Source organism: Brachionichthys hirsutus, unplaced genomic scaffold (assembly GCF_040956055.1).
Source record: "Brachionichthys hirsutus isolate HB-005 unplaced genomic scaffold, CSIRO-AGI_Bhir_v1 contig_247, whole genome shotgun sequence".
NCBI lineage: Eukaryota > Metazoa > Chordata > Actinopteri > Lophiiformes > Brachionichthyidae > Brachionichthys > Brachionichthys hirsutus.
In genome coordinates, this window is record NW_027180326.1 from 264,229 (window position 1) to 281,154 (window position 16,926).

The 16,926-nt window shown below is 38.3% G+C and overlaps 1 protein-coding gene across 1 annotated transcript in view; it reads left to right on the top strand.

The window, feature by feature from the left end:
* The window catches only part of LOC137912782 (catenin alpha-2), a 148,108-nt gene that overhangs the window by 98,345 nt on the left and 32,837 nt on the right, over nucleotides 1–16,926 (top strand). Inside the window, exons 7-8 of the mRNA XM_068756919.1 lie at nucleotides 3,659–3,739; nucleotides 7,482–7,634. Coding sequence (XP_068613020.1) covers nucleotides 3,659–3,739; nucleotides 7,482–7,634 — 234 coding nt within the window. The remainder of the gene's footprint in view (nucleotides 1–3,658; nucleotides 3,740–7,481; nucleotides 7,635–16,926) is intronic.

Below are 16,926 nucleotides of genomic sequence, written 5' to 3' on the forward strand. Positions count from 1 at the left end.
GAGAATTGTCAGCAAAACACAGGGACTTCGATTTACCAGAAAAAATAAACAAACCCAAAAAACGACATGCACGTTCCATTATGTGGCTGTAGAAAAATGTGGCATTATGGGAGACAGCCAACAGTTTTGTTAAGCTTTTGATGGATTCAAATTGTTGACAACAATTGTACACACGAACACACACAGGACACACCTGTCAACTAGTTTCCAAGATAAACACTGTAAACATATAAATGCAATAATGTGACTTGCTCTCACATTGTCGTTCAGACACACATGCATGAGCAGTCAAATATGGACATGCCACAGTTTTGACTGATGCTGGCTGAATGAGCCTGACGCATTGATTAACATATGATTCACCATTGCAGACTCTCTTGTTTCTCAAGTTTATTATGGGGGGAATCATGCGTAGTAGTTTTAATTGGAAATCTTGTGTGTTGCGTAAAATTCAACATGAGTAGCACATTCTTGTTTGCATGAAGGATGGATGCATGGACCTTTGAGCTGTCACTTTAAGCAGAATACTAACCTTTTGTTGCATTGACTAAGATGCAGAAATAGCTGTAGAAAGAAAAATTAATACACGCACACACAACACAGTTTTGTTCATTATTCTGTCTACTTCGTCTATGGTATGACTATTTAATTGATGGTCATGGAGAGCCTGACCATTTTCCTTTTTCTCTCAATTCAGTTAAGATTGTGAATAATACATAAACATGTATGAATATGTGTCCTCGGAGATTTTCCACTTATACCCCCTTTTCATTTTTGGCAGTGAGCATCTTTAATCCTGCATCCCTCTGGTGCCATGATGACACATTAGGCTCTTTAGGCAGTACATGACTCGTGCTGTCGTGTCAGATGCTTTCGTATAGAACTTAGTTTATGCACGCACATCGGTCTGTCAGTGCTTATACGAATGTGTGGGACACAGTGAAATGAAGTAGAATACATGCAAATCAGCAACAAACTCAAGTAATATTCCTGCATTTTACAGAATTGCAATGCAAATATAATAAAGCAATGAGAACAAAGGTGTGTTGTTTTTTACGTAATGAATTCTCTTTCTGCATCTTTCTGTTTGCTCTGCAAAAATAGAAAAAAAAGAAGATCATGTGATTGCTGTTAGAAGAGGGCGTGATTAACTGTAATATGAGAAAGGAGACAAATGGCCCATTGCTAATGTTTAAAATCCATAGAGAACTCAAGCTATATGATCGTTGGCCAAGGGCAAATCGGTGATACGCTATAGGGGGAATGGTGTCGTGTCTGATTTTATGGCTGCAGGCTGTTTGAGCAGCACTTTCATGTCAATGATCTTGCAAACGTGAGCATGCGCTCATATTTAAGCACATATTCAGCTTGGAGTGTGACTAACAGGAAATAAATGTGAGGAGTCTTTGTGCAATACAGGTGAAGAAAAAGAAGTATGCAGACCTGTTTCTGGACCTGTTTTAAATGTGTTGCTAACTAAACGACAGCAATACAACACAAAGTTCAGCATCGCTGTGTTGTTGGCCTGAGTTTACAGTAGCAGCTCCCCATCTCCTCTCCTTTCTCTGTATATTATCATACACGTTCAAAGCTAAAGGATGAAAAGACAAGAGGTGGAGCTAGAGATGAAGATGCTGAGGTTCTCCTTGGGAGTGGGCAGGTTGGATAGGATTAGAAATTAGACAATAAGAGGGGACAGTGAAGGTTATAAGTTTTGGAGACAAGGTCAGAGAGGCCATACTTCGATGGTTTGGACATGTTCAGAGGGGAGACAGGGACTATATCGGTAGAAGGAATGCTGAGGATGGAACTGCCAGGGAACAGGACTAGAGGACGACCCAGGAGAAGATACATGGACGTAGTGAGGGAGGACATAAGAGTGGCTGGTGTTGGGGAGGACGATGCAAAGGACAGGGTGAAGTTGCGAAGTTTGGTTTGCTGTGGGGACCCCTCACGGGACAAGCCGAATGTACAGTAGTAGTAGTTTAAAGCTAAAGCTAAACTAGTAATTTTATAAACTGGTAGTGACCAAGGTAGTGAAGATGGTAGTCAGTGTAACTATGGTTTGAGTTGGCCGTTGGATAAGGTCACAATTAGTACATTGTGACACGTGGGTATGAAATTCAGTTTCACCCAATTATCTAAATGGCAGGACAGTAGTGAAACAGCACATGTCAAAAGACATGGCGTGCCTCATTAAACAGGATCACAACTAAATACTCCCCCCTTATGTAAAGTCATGTTGTTCTGCAGCGCTGTCCAGTTCTCAAAGAAAGGCTGGTATGACTGTTAGTCATTTTGTTTCCTTCTATTTTGCAAAAATATATCTTTCAAAGAAGCCACAATTATATAAAGATTTTGAATTAGTAGATTTGTTCCCTTCTTTTTTTTCCTTTGTTGGTTTCTGAAATTCAGGAAACAAAATCATCCAAGCCATGCAGAAACAAGAGACACGGAGAGAAGCCTCACTTCCATTTGTCAACATTGACAATTGTTAATTAACAAAAACATTAATTCTAGACCCTTAAACTGAATGTGTTGTAGCACCTCACCTTAGTGTTCATTGAGTGTGCCCATGGGAGGGGTAGCAGTTCATTAGTAAGTGTGGTATTCATCAGCTTGAAGGAATACACTCCAGCATTTTCCCAATGCCTTTACTTCTTTCCAGCTCTGGTATTGCTGTTGGTGATTGTTAATTCAACTCATCTCCTACTTTGCATATTTTTGCAAGGAACAGATGGTTTCAACCCAAAACATGACCATATGTGTAATAGTATTTTCCTAAATAACCATGTATATCATATAATATCAATACTTCCCAAAGTAAAGTGAACAATCAGGTTGTTTCCTATTGTTGTTTGTGCTTCTTTCTAAACGGTAAGATAAATATTTGCACCTTTTCAGAGAAATTAGGAAACTTAGCCATGGACATGATTTAAAGTTGAGAGAACTGCCAACACTGAAAAGTGATTTATTTTGTATTTTATCTTTAGTCAAATTGCAAGTAGCGGGCTCCCTGGTTTCAAAAGAAGTTTCTAAATAAGCTTAAGACAAAATGACTCTGCTTCTCACTTGATTTATTTCCTCAATAGGCTGTTTCATAATGAGTTTTAAGTCTTAGTTACTTGTTTCAAGTCCTCTTTACAACGTGATGTTTGTGTATTCATGCTCTGGTGATTGCTGGAGAGTTGGGGAATCTTAAATGGCAAACGTTCTCTCAGTACTACTCCCTGTAGTCAGAAGGAGCAGCTGGTGACTCTACATTTATCACAAGAAGCACATGTTAGTCAACTACCTCTTCAAGCCCACCAGCATGATTTGGCGGTGCCAGGATGAGCAGCTCATAGGGGCATTAACTAAATTGCTACTGGCCAGACAGGCAACTTGAATGATGACAACATACCAAGCAGTTTGAGACTCGCTTCCACTCACTCCAATCAATTTCAGGAATGTCATCACAGTGCACATCCAAACATCTTCTGTCAAGACATTTTTTTTGTAATTGCCAATCTAGTGTACTGCATAACCCTCATACACTTAGATTGAATCACATCAAACTAAAAAGTTCAATATTTGAAAGTTAGTGACGGAAAAATAAATGATTATACCAGCATGTTCTTTCACTGTGTTACCCTGACACTTTTGTTACCATTCACAGACTGGCCGGAAAGAGAAAGGTGACCCATTGAACTCAGCCATTGATAAGATGACAAAGAAGACCAGGGACCTGCGCCGACAGGTGAGTGTTTTATGCGTGAATTGGCTATTAGCTGCATGTCAGTCGTGAATTTGAACTCCCACAGTATTTGTTCTGAACAACTTGTGATCATGCCTCTCATTGGGACTGAGGAACAAATGTTCTTGGCCTCTATTTCTATGGTCTATATTCTCAGCCTGTCATTCAGATCTTTCCGAGTCTATGCATGCCTCGATCCCACTTAATAGATACATTGTGCATGCTCTTCATGTGATGCCCATGCAGACACGGCCTTGTTTGTATAGGACCAACACCAAGATTCTAAAGCACCTTCGTCTGAGGTGCAGGTGCTACCTTGTTATGCACAGCGTTGTGTTTGATGCCGTTTTAAGTTTCAAGGATACTAAATTGTTGAAACTAATATTTCTGAGCATTGTGTCATGGCTAACTTTTAGTTGCATGTATTTAGATAGGAGTAATTACCTTTACTTCCATCTTTCACATTTGACCAGCATTCTTGCTTCTCAAAAGCAACAGTTTGATTCACAAAATATTTGTATTTTTATTAATTTCATTTCTGCGTGTTTGTGGCTATTCCCTCCCATCAAGCATTTGGTGGGGCTTCTAGACAGACTCATCGGCAGTACTTTTTCTGACATGATGTTCTATTGACTCAGGGGTTTGATTGATAAAATAGGCGGTCTGTTTCAGCTTTGGGTTTAGATGGGAGGGCAAACTCACAGCACACACTGCTTGTCATCAAGCTGTGATGCTGTAATTGTGTCAAAACATTTAGAGTGTTGCAAGTCAGTGGTGCTATGTAGAGAAACAAGACCATCCTGCAGGGAGGAGCACAGTATGTCTGAGAAGAAAATAATGAATCAATTATTAGATGAGACACAAACAAATAACAGACATTGTGTTTAAAATGGGAGGAAGACTGAAGACAACACTGAAAGAGAAAGTTAGCATTATTATTTTATTCCAGGTCATCGACATGCAAATAATTTAAATAAATGACAATAATTGTGCCATATGATGTTAACTGAATGTTTGATATTTATATTAAATGTGTCCATTCAAGCAAGATAATAGGCAAAAAAAATGCCGAACCAACTTTCTTTAAAATATCCTTCCATTTGCGTTTGTTTATTTATTTGTTTGTTTCTTCATATCTTGTTGTTATTGTAAGTTTCTCAGCATCCAAGTTTCTGAGGAAATAAAGTTGATTGAGTGCCATGATGTTAAATCCCTGGAAATGACACTGAATATTTTTCGGTTACTGCACCCTTCCATGATCTTCTATGATGTGTTATAAACATATACCAATTTTTTCTTAATAGACATACAGTGCAACGAAATATAGAATCAAAAATTCCCAAAACAGTCAATAGGTAGATGGGTATGTAGTAATGTGCCTACCTTTGTCTAAACTCAACTGTCTATTTTCATTAAATTAAATGCTATTCCACATTTTAATTATTAACCTCGCTAAACAACTTTAGCTGCATTAGAAATGAGTGTACCATAGCTTGTAATGTTTATGCATGTTTTGTGCTTTCGAAACCGCAGGGCTGTACTCAGCAGTGCAAGAAAAGTAAATTTGACTAGGAGGAAAGCCATGTGAGAGCTGGATTCACAGAGAGACAGGTGGGCATTAAGGAGAGCAGAACTCAAAGTAAATTCAAATTAAACCTTAGCATATTTTGCAGGATTAAAAGAAATGCCCTCCCTTGATTAGTATTCACTTGCCAAACAAAGCGACACATTTGTTGGAAATGAGCCATGTGTTTTATTTCCTGTCATCCTGCCTATAATGAACGCATCTGTCAAGTCATATCTCTGGGCCCTCTTTTGACTGATAGCTGATTCCACGATTCCCTTTAGCAAAACTGCTTGACATGTTTTTGATTCCTCTTCCTTTCTTTCTGCTTTGGGATGTTGAAGCCGTTTCCATTTCTGTCATTAGGTTGTTGATTATAACAGCTGTTTTTTGAGGGTTATGTGAAGGAGGAACACCTGTAAAATAAAATATTGTCAACTGTAACTTTTAGTTTTTATTAAAAATGCAAGATTTTTTGTGAAACATTTTGTTGTTTCCGGCAAAATACTTTAAGGCTATGTATTGTTTCATTAGCTACATTATTTTAAATTCCTTATTAACTCAAGCATTGGATGATATCCTTCTTTGAGGCATCACATGTTTATAGCTGGAAGAACCAAAGGTGGATATAAAATAAATTATATTTCTAGATGAACAATTCAGAGAAAAATCTCTATGCGACTACTTGTGAAATGTGAAATGGGTAGATCATAAAATCAACCATGCATTTTCCTCATTTTAATGAGTGTTTCAGTTCATTGTTTTGGTTTTACAACTCACACATTTCTGATACCGTAAACATGAAAATGTTGTTGATTACATGGTGATCATCCAGCAGGGAGCTAGATAGTTCCCTCAATCATTGTTAGTCACAAAAAAAGCTTTAAGGAAAGTAAATTAGTTCAAATGTAAATTACGTATCTACACTTTATGTGAACAGCTTACATATAAGTAGAAGGCATCTTTATAAGATGCTGATATGGCACTTTTATTTTCACAGTCCGTTGTCTCTTAAACTGAACTCTTATGCCTGCAGCCTAAATTTGCCGAATGCATTAAATAAAGACTCTAAGATGAAGTGTCACATTTGTCATTAGATCGATCAGCCAGTCGCTTCGATCAATCCTCTTTTCAGTTCTTAGTTCTCCGAGCTCAGTTGATAGAGCGGGTCGTCCAGTGACCGGTAGGTCAAAGGTTTGAATCTCGGCTCAGACTGTCCACATGTCCAAGTGTCCTTGGGCAAGACATTAATCCCCACGTTGCTCCCAGTGGGCCTGGCAGCAGTCGCCCACTGGAGTGTGAATATGAGGCTTAATGTAAAGCACTTTGGGAACTGTGAAGGTGTAAAAAGTGCAGTCCATTTATCATTCCCATGATTCCTCATAGATATCATGTATGGCAGGTATTCATTTATTTTTGATTTACTTAGGCTGTTTCCCCTCAGCCTTGACCTCAACCTTTCATGGTGCTATTGTTCTTGACATTTTAATAAGAAACTTTCTCTGCTGACAGCAATGTGCTAATCTCTGCACAACTGGAATAGCAAGTGAATCAGAAACAGAAATTCAACTGTTAGCACAAGGATACGAAGTGCAGCTTTTTTTTATTTCTCAATTCAGATTCATGGTCTCCAAACTTGACATGTTTTTTAGCAGTCAAACAATCTAATGATATTAATATTGCTTTATTTGACACAAGTGAAATTATGATGGAGTCTTTGAGACTATGACACACGGTGATACTCCGTCTCAAGGAATACGCTTTACTGTATTCCTGTCTTACATGACATGCTCCCTCTTTTTCCAAGCTAAAGGACTTGTATTGTATGGTTTGTGTACTATTCCCTCTAGCATCTCATCAGCTATCACAGTGAGTAGCATCCGGACCCATTCACTGTCTTATAAAACAAAGAGTCCCCTGCCTGTTTGCCACAAAAAAATTTCATAAGCAGAGATTTAAGTCGCAACGTCTGCTCTTGTAAAATGCCTTAAGGGAACAATGACACCTTACAAGTAATTTATACTCATCCTCCTACAATGCGACTCTTTGACCCCATTGTGCTACCGGTATATTCTTTTTATTACAACGCTCATTTTCTTGTGGTCATTTTTACACAATGAGGTCCAGTGTTCTTAATATGACCTTCATCTCTCTCTTTCTCTCCCTCTCTTTGTGTTGTAGTTGAGAAAGGCTGTGATGGACCACATTTCAGACTCTTTCCTGGAGACCAACGTCCCTCTACTGGTGCTCATTGAAGCAGCTAAGAGTGGAAATGAGAAGGAGGTCAAGGAGTACGCCCAGGTGTTCCGTGAACATGCAAACAAGCTGGTGGAGGTCAGTCTTGGGGGGGGGGCACACTCATATGCTAACGTTAATATCTTCTCATTCACAGTTTACTAATTAGAGTTACTAGCAAAACATGTGCAGGTATTTACATAAACAATGCAGGTTAGGTCACCACAATAAAAATAATACAATGCACAGAGGCCTCCGAATTATGTAAGGAGACCAAAGATGCCAACTTTAATAGCCTAAATCTGCATATTAGAAATGGTGATATTGACATTGTTTTTTATTGCATTTCCTCCCCCTATTTTATAGAGGTTAGAATAGAGAAACTGCAAACTTGAAAACAAACTGTAAAGACGGCATAATATAATCTTACACAGTACACTTTTTTTTCTGAATGTCACACACACACATATACAGACATGCACATAATCTCAAATACTGCCCAACATTTGTTGAATGATTGACATATTATTATGTATTTTGCAATATAGCAACATAACATAATAGAGGTTCACATCTAATCATGATTTCCTTTAGAACTGACACTTGACTTGAAGGTTCAACCTTCGCAATTTTATTCATGTGCTCAACATGCAACTTATTCTAAAAAACAATTATGCAGCGTCTTGTACCTGTAAAGATTGACCTGCACATATATTTGTGTGTTTTTTTTGTTTGTTCCTTGGCCAAGAACATGGACACCTGTGTACACAGAGGTTCTCTCTTTTTTTGTCTTTTGTCTTGGTTTGAAGTAGCTATGCAGTGAGGATATCTGACTCCCACCTTGAATGCAAATGTTGCGTATAAAAAGGTCCCTTCAGTCAAAGTTGAGATAGAATTCTGCAGGAAGGCTAAGCTATAGCCATGTTTCTGCTGCATTCTGCAGGCACATTGACCTATTTATGCTAATACTGTAGGAAAATAATGCAAAAGTTGACACTCCACTGCATTACATTACTGAATTCATATTTGCGGATCCAAACAAGAACTGTCCTTTGTTATTGGATTTACAGAGGAGTAGGATGTGCAGTACAGTTGTCCCTCGCTATATAGTGGTTCACTTTTTGCAGATTCACTGTATCACAGACTTTCTAGCCAAACATATGTATTCATATTCTGAGTTATGTGAAAATGTTTACATTTTCTTGCATAAGAAAAATGAAACAGTTAAACGATTCAATGCAGACCTCCGCCAAGCAGCTCATTTCCCTCATGATTAGATTTACACCATCCACATCCAGGAAGATAAGATAAGGTAAGGTGTCACTGAAGTCAGCTTTGTATGCTTTTCAGCTCATCCTGCAAAGAAGATCAGTGTGTTTTATTAAAGGTTATGTTATATCTTGCTGTCATGTGAAAAAAACTGTTTCTTGGTCTTCAAGGAATTCCTGAATGTTTCTGTCCTTCAGTGCCATTTGTTCTCATGGATCTTGCAGAGAAGCATTTGCAACCCATTCTGTGTGACGTTCTTAACATATTGTCACTAGAAACAGCAATGATTCTTCCTTTGACATAATCTGTGTGCCCTTTTGTTCAACGCCAGCTGCTTGCTGATCTGGAACTATCTGACCAACTCTACAATCAAAACATGTCCTTTGCATTTAACAGTGTTGTAACTTTTATTACGCAAGGTCGTTTTACGTAGACCCATTCGATTATCCTCACAAACAACGAGGTGGTTTTCCCTTGTGCGTTTTTATGTTTGTGCTGTAAAGCATATGGCAACAAGGAGTTACACATTAGTTGTTTCTGTGCCAGGGATATGGGGCATAAGCTCCAGTCAAACAGAAATCTTGTTGGCTGCACAATCAGCTTATCAGAAGCTCATATTTGTGTAGGTACGAACTCCTGTGCAGCTATTTATGCACAAGCAATTGGCAATCAATCTTTTATTTTGAAATCCAACTTGGTTTGTCTACTAATAGTATTTTTAGAAGAAGATGAGATTGAGTCATGGTTTCAACCATGTTTCTTCACCTGATTTAGCCACAAATCTCAGTGACAATCTGGAAGAGTTTTTTGTAGTTGGGTTACCACTTATACTGTAGTGTCTCTGTAGAGTGTGCTCATGTTGATAAGATGGAACATTGATTACAAAAGAGTCATCAATGTGGCCGGACATGAAGTAGCCAGTCAAACTTTAAATAACTCAATGCAATTAAACTTAAAAGATCATTCAACATAAAATCATTCAACAGTTTTTACTTCCTTATATCTGCTTCTTTCATTGAGGTCTACATGAAAATAATGCCACACCCACTAATGTGCTTTTGTTACTTCAAGCACAAGATTAATATCAATTCTTTAAAACTTAAAATTGTTCTTATTTATTGCCAGTGGGAATGTATATGTGCCACCGGTTCATGGACATCTAAAGTGTGTTACGCTCCATCACTATTCTAATGTCACAAATAGGTTTTTTTCTCTGACCTTGATACCTCTCACATTATGAAGGACACTTATGTGTGTGCTTTATCTCTTATAAGGCCTCAATGTCTGCAATACTTTCTTCTTTGAATCTGTAGTTAATCCCTCATTAGCGCTCACTGCCCTGCAGTCTTTTGGCAAAGTCCCTCTCTTAGTCACTTGTTTTTTTGATATCGGAATTAGTAATGTTGTGTTATTGTCACATATGCTGCAAAAAAACAAGCAAATCCATTGAGCCAACATAAGAATTTTTACATGTATTACCTAATATGGGAATACAGTATTGTGTTTATGTAAATACAAATCATTCTCCAGATATCACTACCATTCACTTTCCCTTCACCAGTTCATAATTTTTTCCTACATTCGATATACAGCAGTGACCTTACTTCAGTCACGAAGAAAGGCATACCTCCAGTGATTATGCATCAGCCCTCACAGAAATGAGGCAGTCTGCAGCATGCAGTAAAGATTATTATCCAGGCCACTGTATTAAACAGTTTACTAGCCAGTTAACTGGGAAGTAGATCACAATTAGAACAGTTTCAAGGTCCATTCATGATGATCCTAAACTTTGAGCCTACACTCATCATCTGATTTAATTCACATTTATCAACAGTCAGTGGAATAACCACTTTTTTTTCTTTTCATAGAGGTATTTGGCAGTGCTGGGGTTCTGTGACCTGCAGTAGTGAAAAATAAATATTTTCTCTGGCACTAAGTATTTCAATATGAGCATTCATGTTAAATAGGTTTGCAAGATACTGTACATTTTATTGTGGCCATAGCCAAATGGAATTTCATTAGCAGATGTCTGACAGAAAAATGCATTTCTAAATATTTACTTATACCTAAATAATTATCTGCAAATCTTTGATTCTAATTTTATACACTGACATTTGTTAGTTTCCCCCCTTGGCTTCTTTATTCATTATTGTGTATGATTCAGTCCACATGTCTCACAGAGGGAATTGGTCATCAGCCCTCTTTCTGAAGAATTGCTTCTGTGCCCAAGGATGTAATCAAGCAATCCTCAAGCTGACATTTATTTCTTCGGGTTTTATCTCTAATGTCCCTAAAAGGGAAAATAGAGATAAACAAATGAGAATTATACTGGCATCAAGCACGCATTCAGAAAAGATCGCCCCCTCCCCTGTAGGCCTTGGGAGGCGACTAAAGGCTCTATTATCGCTCACAGAATGCATGAATTGGTGGCAATGTTAGTGTGACACATTTTAACAAACCATTGCAGTGGAGCTAAGCTTACCTCGGAGACAGAAATGTCACCATTCCTGCTAAGATCTAAAATTGCCTCTATGAAGGTGCTACATGACAAGAAGTGGCAGAATTCCTGTCATGTTATTCAGATGTGACACTAAGTGGATTACGCAAGATTAAGTGCGACATGAGGAAGACTTGTCACCATGCATCCCTGCTTTGAACGAAGCTACTTTCTGTGGTAATATGCTAGATATTCAAGTATAAATCCTTAATTATGTCATGTCCCCATGGGACATGCTTAGTCATATCACTTTAGATTTCTCATAATACATTTTTGCTTCAGAGTCATTTATCATCTTCATTTTGCAGGATGTGACCAATAACGTGTTTCGAAGAGCATCACTTCAAGATCATTTCATCTTTTGTCTACCGTGTACTGTACATGAAACTGATTATCTCATTAGTCACGAGATGACTAATGTGCAGTATATAAGTAAGTAAGAAAGTAAAGCTTATTTATATAGCCCTTTGCAGATGCAAATTACAAAGTGTTTCAAACAAAGATAAAATGCACAGGACAAAAAAAGATTTGAAAGATAAGTATAAACATATGTAAAAAGCAATCAAAATGGCAAAGATAATCATAAAAATCACGGTAAGCAAGAGCTGTTCAAGTGTAAAATGTGTGTCTGAAGAAAGAATATAAGAGTCAATACACTCAACACAACAAAGCCACAGAGGAACTTAGTTCCATAGCTGAGGTGCTGCAGCCTGGATGGAGCGATCTCCCCCAGTTTTAGAAACAGATCTCTCTGGTCTCAGGTTAAAGCTCGCTCGAGAGAGCCAGGTGTCTATTGGTCAGTGATGACCCTTTACCATTGAGACCTGTAAAAGTGAGCACTAAAATCTTAAATGAATTATGTCATTGATAGGCAGACTGTGAAGGAAAGATAAAACAAATCACTCACTTGTGGCAGTCCACCCCTACCAATCAGAATAAACTATTCCAGTGACTAAATAAAGCTTCACAATGTGGCTGTTTAGAAGAGAAGGGAGACAAGAAATGCTGCCTGTTATCCCCTGCACACTGCCATCTTGGCCCTTTATAAATCTCGCTTCACCCAGCAGCAGCCAATCACCCGCCAAAATCGGAAATTGTTCAACGAATCACTCCATGGTCCTGGAACACACCTATTTGCATACATAAAAAAAAAACAATCTGAGAAAAGAACGACACTGGCAGAAACTATGACCAACAATCATAATAACATGTATGAAATCAAGGTCTGGACATGCATGCTAAATCATCAATAATTAATTTCCCATGCAACTAAACTCCAGTACATCTGTTTTCGTTTTTGCTATTTGTAGACGGCCCCTGCATATTCTTGTGACAGTTGAAAGCTATCTTGTCACTTGTTCAGTTGGGACAATTGCTTGTTTTCATGAAAAATGCATTATTGCTTGTTGTTTACAAAAGCTACATTTTTGTGTGTCACTCAGAGCCACTTCTATCACATAGTCCACTTGATACTTTCCTCCACCCATTCCAGCCTGCCTGCATACGATTCTTCACTTCCTTTCCACATTATCCATCGCTCTGCAATGTTGACTCGAGGTACTTGAAGTCCTCTAACCTCTTTAAGTCTATTCCTTCTAACCTCTCTGTTCCCCTTGGGACCTTCTCATTTACACATATGTAGATTGTCTTACTCTTGCTCACTTTCAATCCTCTCTTTTCTAGAGCAGACCTCCACTTCTCTAAATGATCATATTCTTGTCTCACATCATCTGTTAGTCTATCCATCAACATTGCAAACAAAAAGGGGCTCAGAGCTGATCCCTGGTGCAATCCCACTTCTACACTAAACTTCTCTGTCACTCCTACTGCACACTTCACTGCTGTCGTACAACTGTCATACATGTCCTAGACTACTCGGACATCCTTCTCGGCCACATACACACACACGCATATATCATTACTACACTAATGTACTAATGACTGAAATTATAGATCGATTAGGGATGTTGACAATTTATCCAGTTCCTCACACAACCTGTTACCTGACATCATTGTTAATCTACCAAACTATGCCATTTCCTGTGGCTCATCAATTCAACGACCTCTTTACAAAAGGGTCAATTAAACCACGTCATGCAGCCACTTTACTTCCCCGACAGCAGGTTAATGACTCATCAAGAGTCTGTTCTCTCTCCTGAAAGTGATTTTCTCATTATTCTGCCTTTTTGTCCTAACATAGTTCTAACATATTTTTCTGCATGTTTTTTATTATTTGTTATCTAAAGTAATGTGGTGTATATATATATATATATATATTGATTTTAACAAATATATGTATATATATATATATATTTGTTAAAATCAACTGGCTTTGTACGAAAAGCTTGAAGATGTTCTAAGAGACTTCTTCAGTTCTGATGGGCAGTTCCAGATACCCCCTAGTGGGAGTTGTCAAGACCGGTAACTCATAAGGAGAGCTGTTCATGTCAAGTCATATAGGTTTCACCTATGGCTGTCGGCTCCCAGCCCAGGGAGGTATCCAGTGAACACAGATAGATTGAGAGAGGAGTTAAAGAAGCAATTCTTGTCAATACTAGAGAAACATCTCTGAACAGAGGTGGAGCACTGAGACATCATCTATCAGCCGAATACAATGCCGTATTGACCTCCATCCTCAGAAACCACAACAACCAGCCGCACCTGGGTGCAGCTCAGAATAACAGCTCACATGAGGGTGGGGGGGGGGGGGGGGGGGCAACAACTCCCTCATGAATGTAACGACTGCTGACAAGACTTTTTGGCTTTTGTTTTTTTCTGTATGACTTTAAATACTCTCCTGCAAAAAAATTGTTTACAAGATGTAGTAACTTGTAACATTACTGTAAAAATGTTCTCTTGAACACGTATTATTTAACACATTATAAAATCACATTATATTGAATTATGTGATATGAGGCACAACTTTGATTTTACTAAACTATAAGCCACTGTGTGTTTTCTGCCATTTCATTAATTATTCATAAAGGAAAAGAAAGCAATGATTGACAGATTTTTTAAAAAACGCGGAAGTTATTTGCAAGCCTATGTATGTTTTACTGTAATACATTTAATAATTACCTTCTGCCTCAGCCCTGATATATGTAACTAGAACAGTCTTCTTCAGTGTTGCGACCGCGGAGAAATGAACCGCTCAACTGCTACCAAGCCTGATTGCATATGCGGAAGTGAAGCAAATCTCTAAGGAGCTGCTCCACAGCACCGTCTCCTCTTCCCTGCGGTAGAAAGCCCTAGTTTGAGTGTTCACTTACATCATCAAAGGGCCCCTCTGTCTCATGTAATATTAACATGTGCTAAATAAGTGGCAAACAGCAGCAGCAATGTTTACACAACATTAGCACAGGAGTTGCAAAGTTACATAGAGAGAGGTTGTCTTGATGTTCAAAGATTAGGAGGCTCTGACACCCATGAGAGGTAACAAGGACAGATAGAAACTATATGGTTGATCAGAAGGAAATGGGGAGGAGCATTCATGTGTAAGCCGCTTGACGTTTTGACACCGCTTTAAATCTAATAATCTGAAAGGTTTTGGGGTGAAGTGGGCTGTCACCGTGAAGTTAAATCTGCTGGAAATTAAATCAATTAATCACACGGTGCTTCATTTAGTCCTTTTCTACATATTGCTCTGAAGTGTGTCTGTTTGGGGAGTAAGAGAGAATAAGGGGGCCCGGTTGAAAGAGTGAGAGAAAATGTTTGGTGGTGCAGAAGAAAAGTCATCCATTATCATCATGGAAAATAGATGATCTCTCTTAATGAGAGCCATGGCTTTTCACCACAGTACAAATGCAGAATAATGCAAACTGGCAATGGCAAAAAGCCACCCACTGTTGATTAATTAGATGAGAGAACAAACAAAGAGACTACAGGAGATTCAATAATTTTGCCCCAGATAGGTAATGTGCAATATATTTCAGGTCTGGCCCTTTGGGAAAATATGTGTGAAAGTACATATATTTCCAAGCCATCATGATGTGCTGCTTATGAAACATGACTGCTCTACTCTTTTTTGTCTCATTGACTGGCATTTATTAATCCTAAAATGTGATGGCAACATTCAAGGTTGCCTCACTTTGTTAAATGTTATTGTGAGAAAGAATTAAGGAAGACATAGGAGAATAAATATATTAAAAAAAACATGTTTCTAAAACCAATTTAAATCGGACTCTCTCGCAAAATAATTTGTCTGCATGTAAGGCCAAAATTTGTGTTAGGAATGGCTTTATACATCCTGATTTAACCCCTAATCTCCATAATAACTTGAAGATATCAACTAATCTCTATCTTACCACGGAATTTCATCCAGATTGGATCCAGAATGGAGTCAGGAAAAATATTTCATTATAACATTAAAAACTCAATTTACGGATTCAAAAATATTTTACAAATACACATCAAGTCTGATTCACATTTACTTTTCAAGGTATTACTGTATCTGTAATTTAGTCTGTTACCCCCCCCCCCCCCCCCCCCCCGTGCTTAAAATCCTTATTTTGTTCTTCCCATTGTTGTCTGTGAAATCTTTGACCACAGTTCTTCACATACCCACATGTCACTGCCACCACATTGTTCCTCAAATGAAATAAATAAAGTGGGGACATAAATCCAGCGAAGCACGAGCAGGACGTACACCTAATTGCATTTTGTTTCTTCTCTGACCCAGTGCAATCTTATCTCAGTCCTCAGCACTTTTTGTGCTTTGTCTATTTGTTTTCTCTTCTCCATTTCCCAGTTTCATTTAGGACTTTCAGGCAGATAACCTGTGGTTTGTTTAGAAAAGGTCACACGTGAAGCGATTATCCTGGGATAAGTGGAAGTAAGAGGGAAAATACTGCTATGCAGCTCAGGCCTAAATGGAGTTAAAATGCAAGCAAACTATCTCCTTGTGAATTTCCATAAGGTAGGCACAGCTCGTCCCACTATATTTGATCTGATTCAGAGAGTATGCAAATGTGTGCACGACGCGACGACACACACAAGGCATTTTTTTCTCTCCTGGCAGCTGCTCAGATCATCAGCCAATCCAGACTTAGCCACACTAGGCCGGTCTTTCCAAAGATGCATAAAATAAACATTGCTAACTTGACTATTTTATACTTTTAATTTAAGTACAAGATCTTTGTTTGATGCACGAGAGCCTTAATATGCATTTATGGGAACACATAATATGATGCAATGTGTTATTTTAGGTTCCTTTGATCCATTCATTGGTCTCATCTCATTGAATTACAATCAGCTGATAGATTCACATGTTAGTTAGAGCTACAATGCCATTTGACTTGGAAATCCTGTAACTTGGACACACAATAGGACATGTGAGTGCACATGTGGTTTTCATACAGCTGTTTGACACGGTGTGATATTGGCTTTCTGCAGACGTCTGTCGCTCACAGCAATGAAAATATTAGTCATGCATACAACTGGAGGTCTTTTGGCATAAGCACACCAGTGAAGTCAGGCAGCCAGTTTCACTTGTATGAACATGCAAGTGTGCCTGCTGTCAGCAACATATGTAGTATATGCATCCATTCAGATATATTCACATATAATATGGTTTTAGTAGTAGTGTGCAAGTTTAAACTAAAACATAGTTTCTATTATTAACTCTGG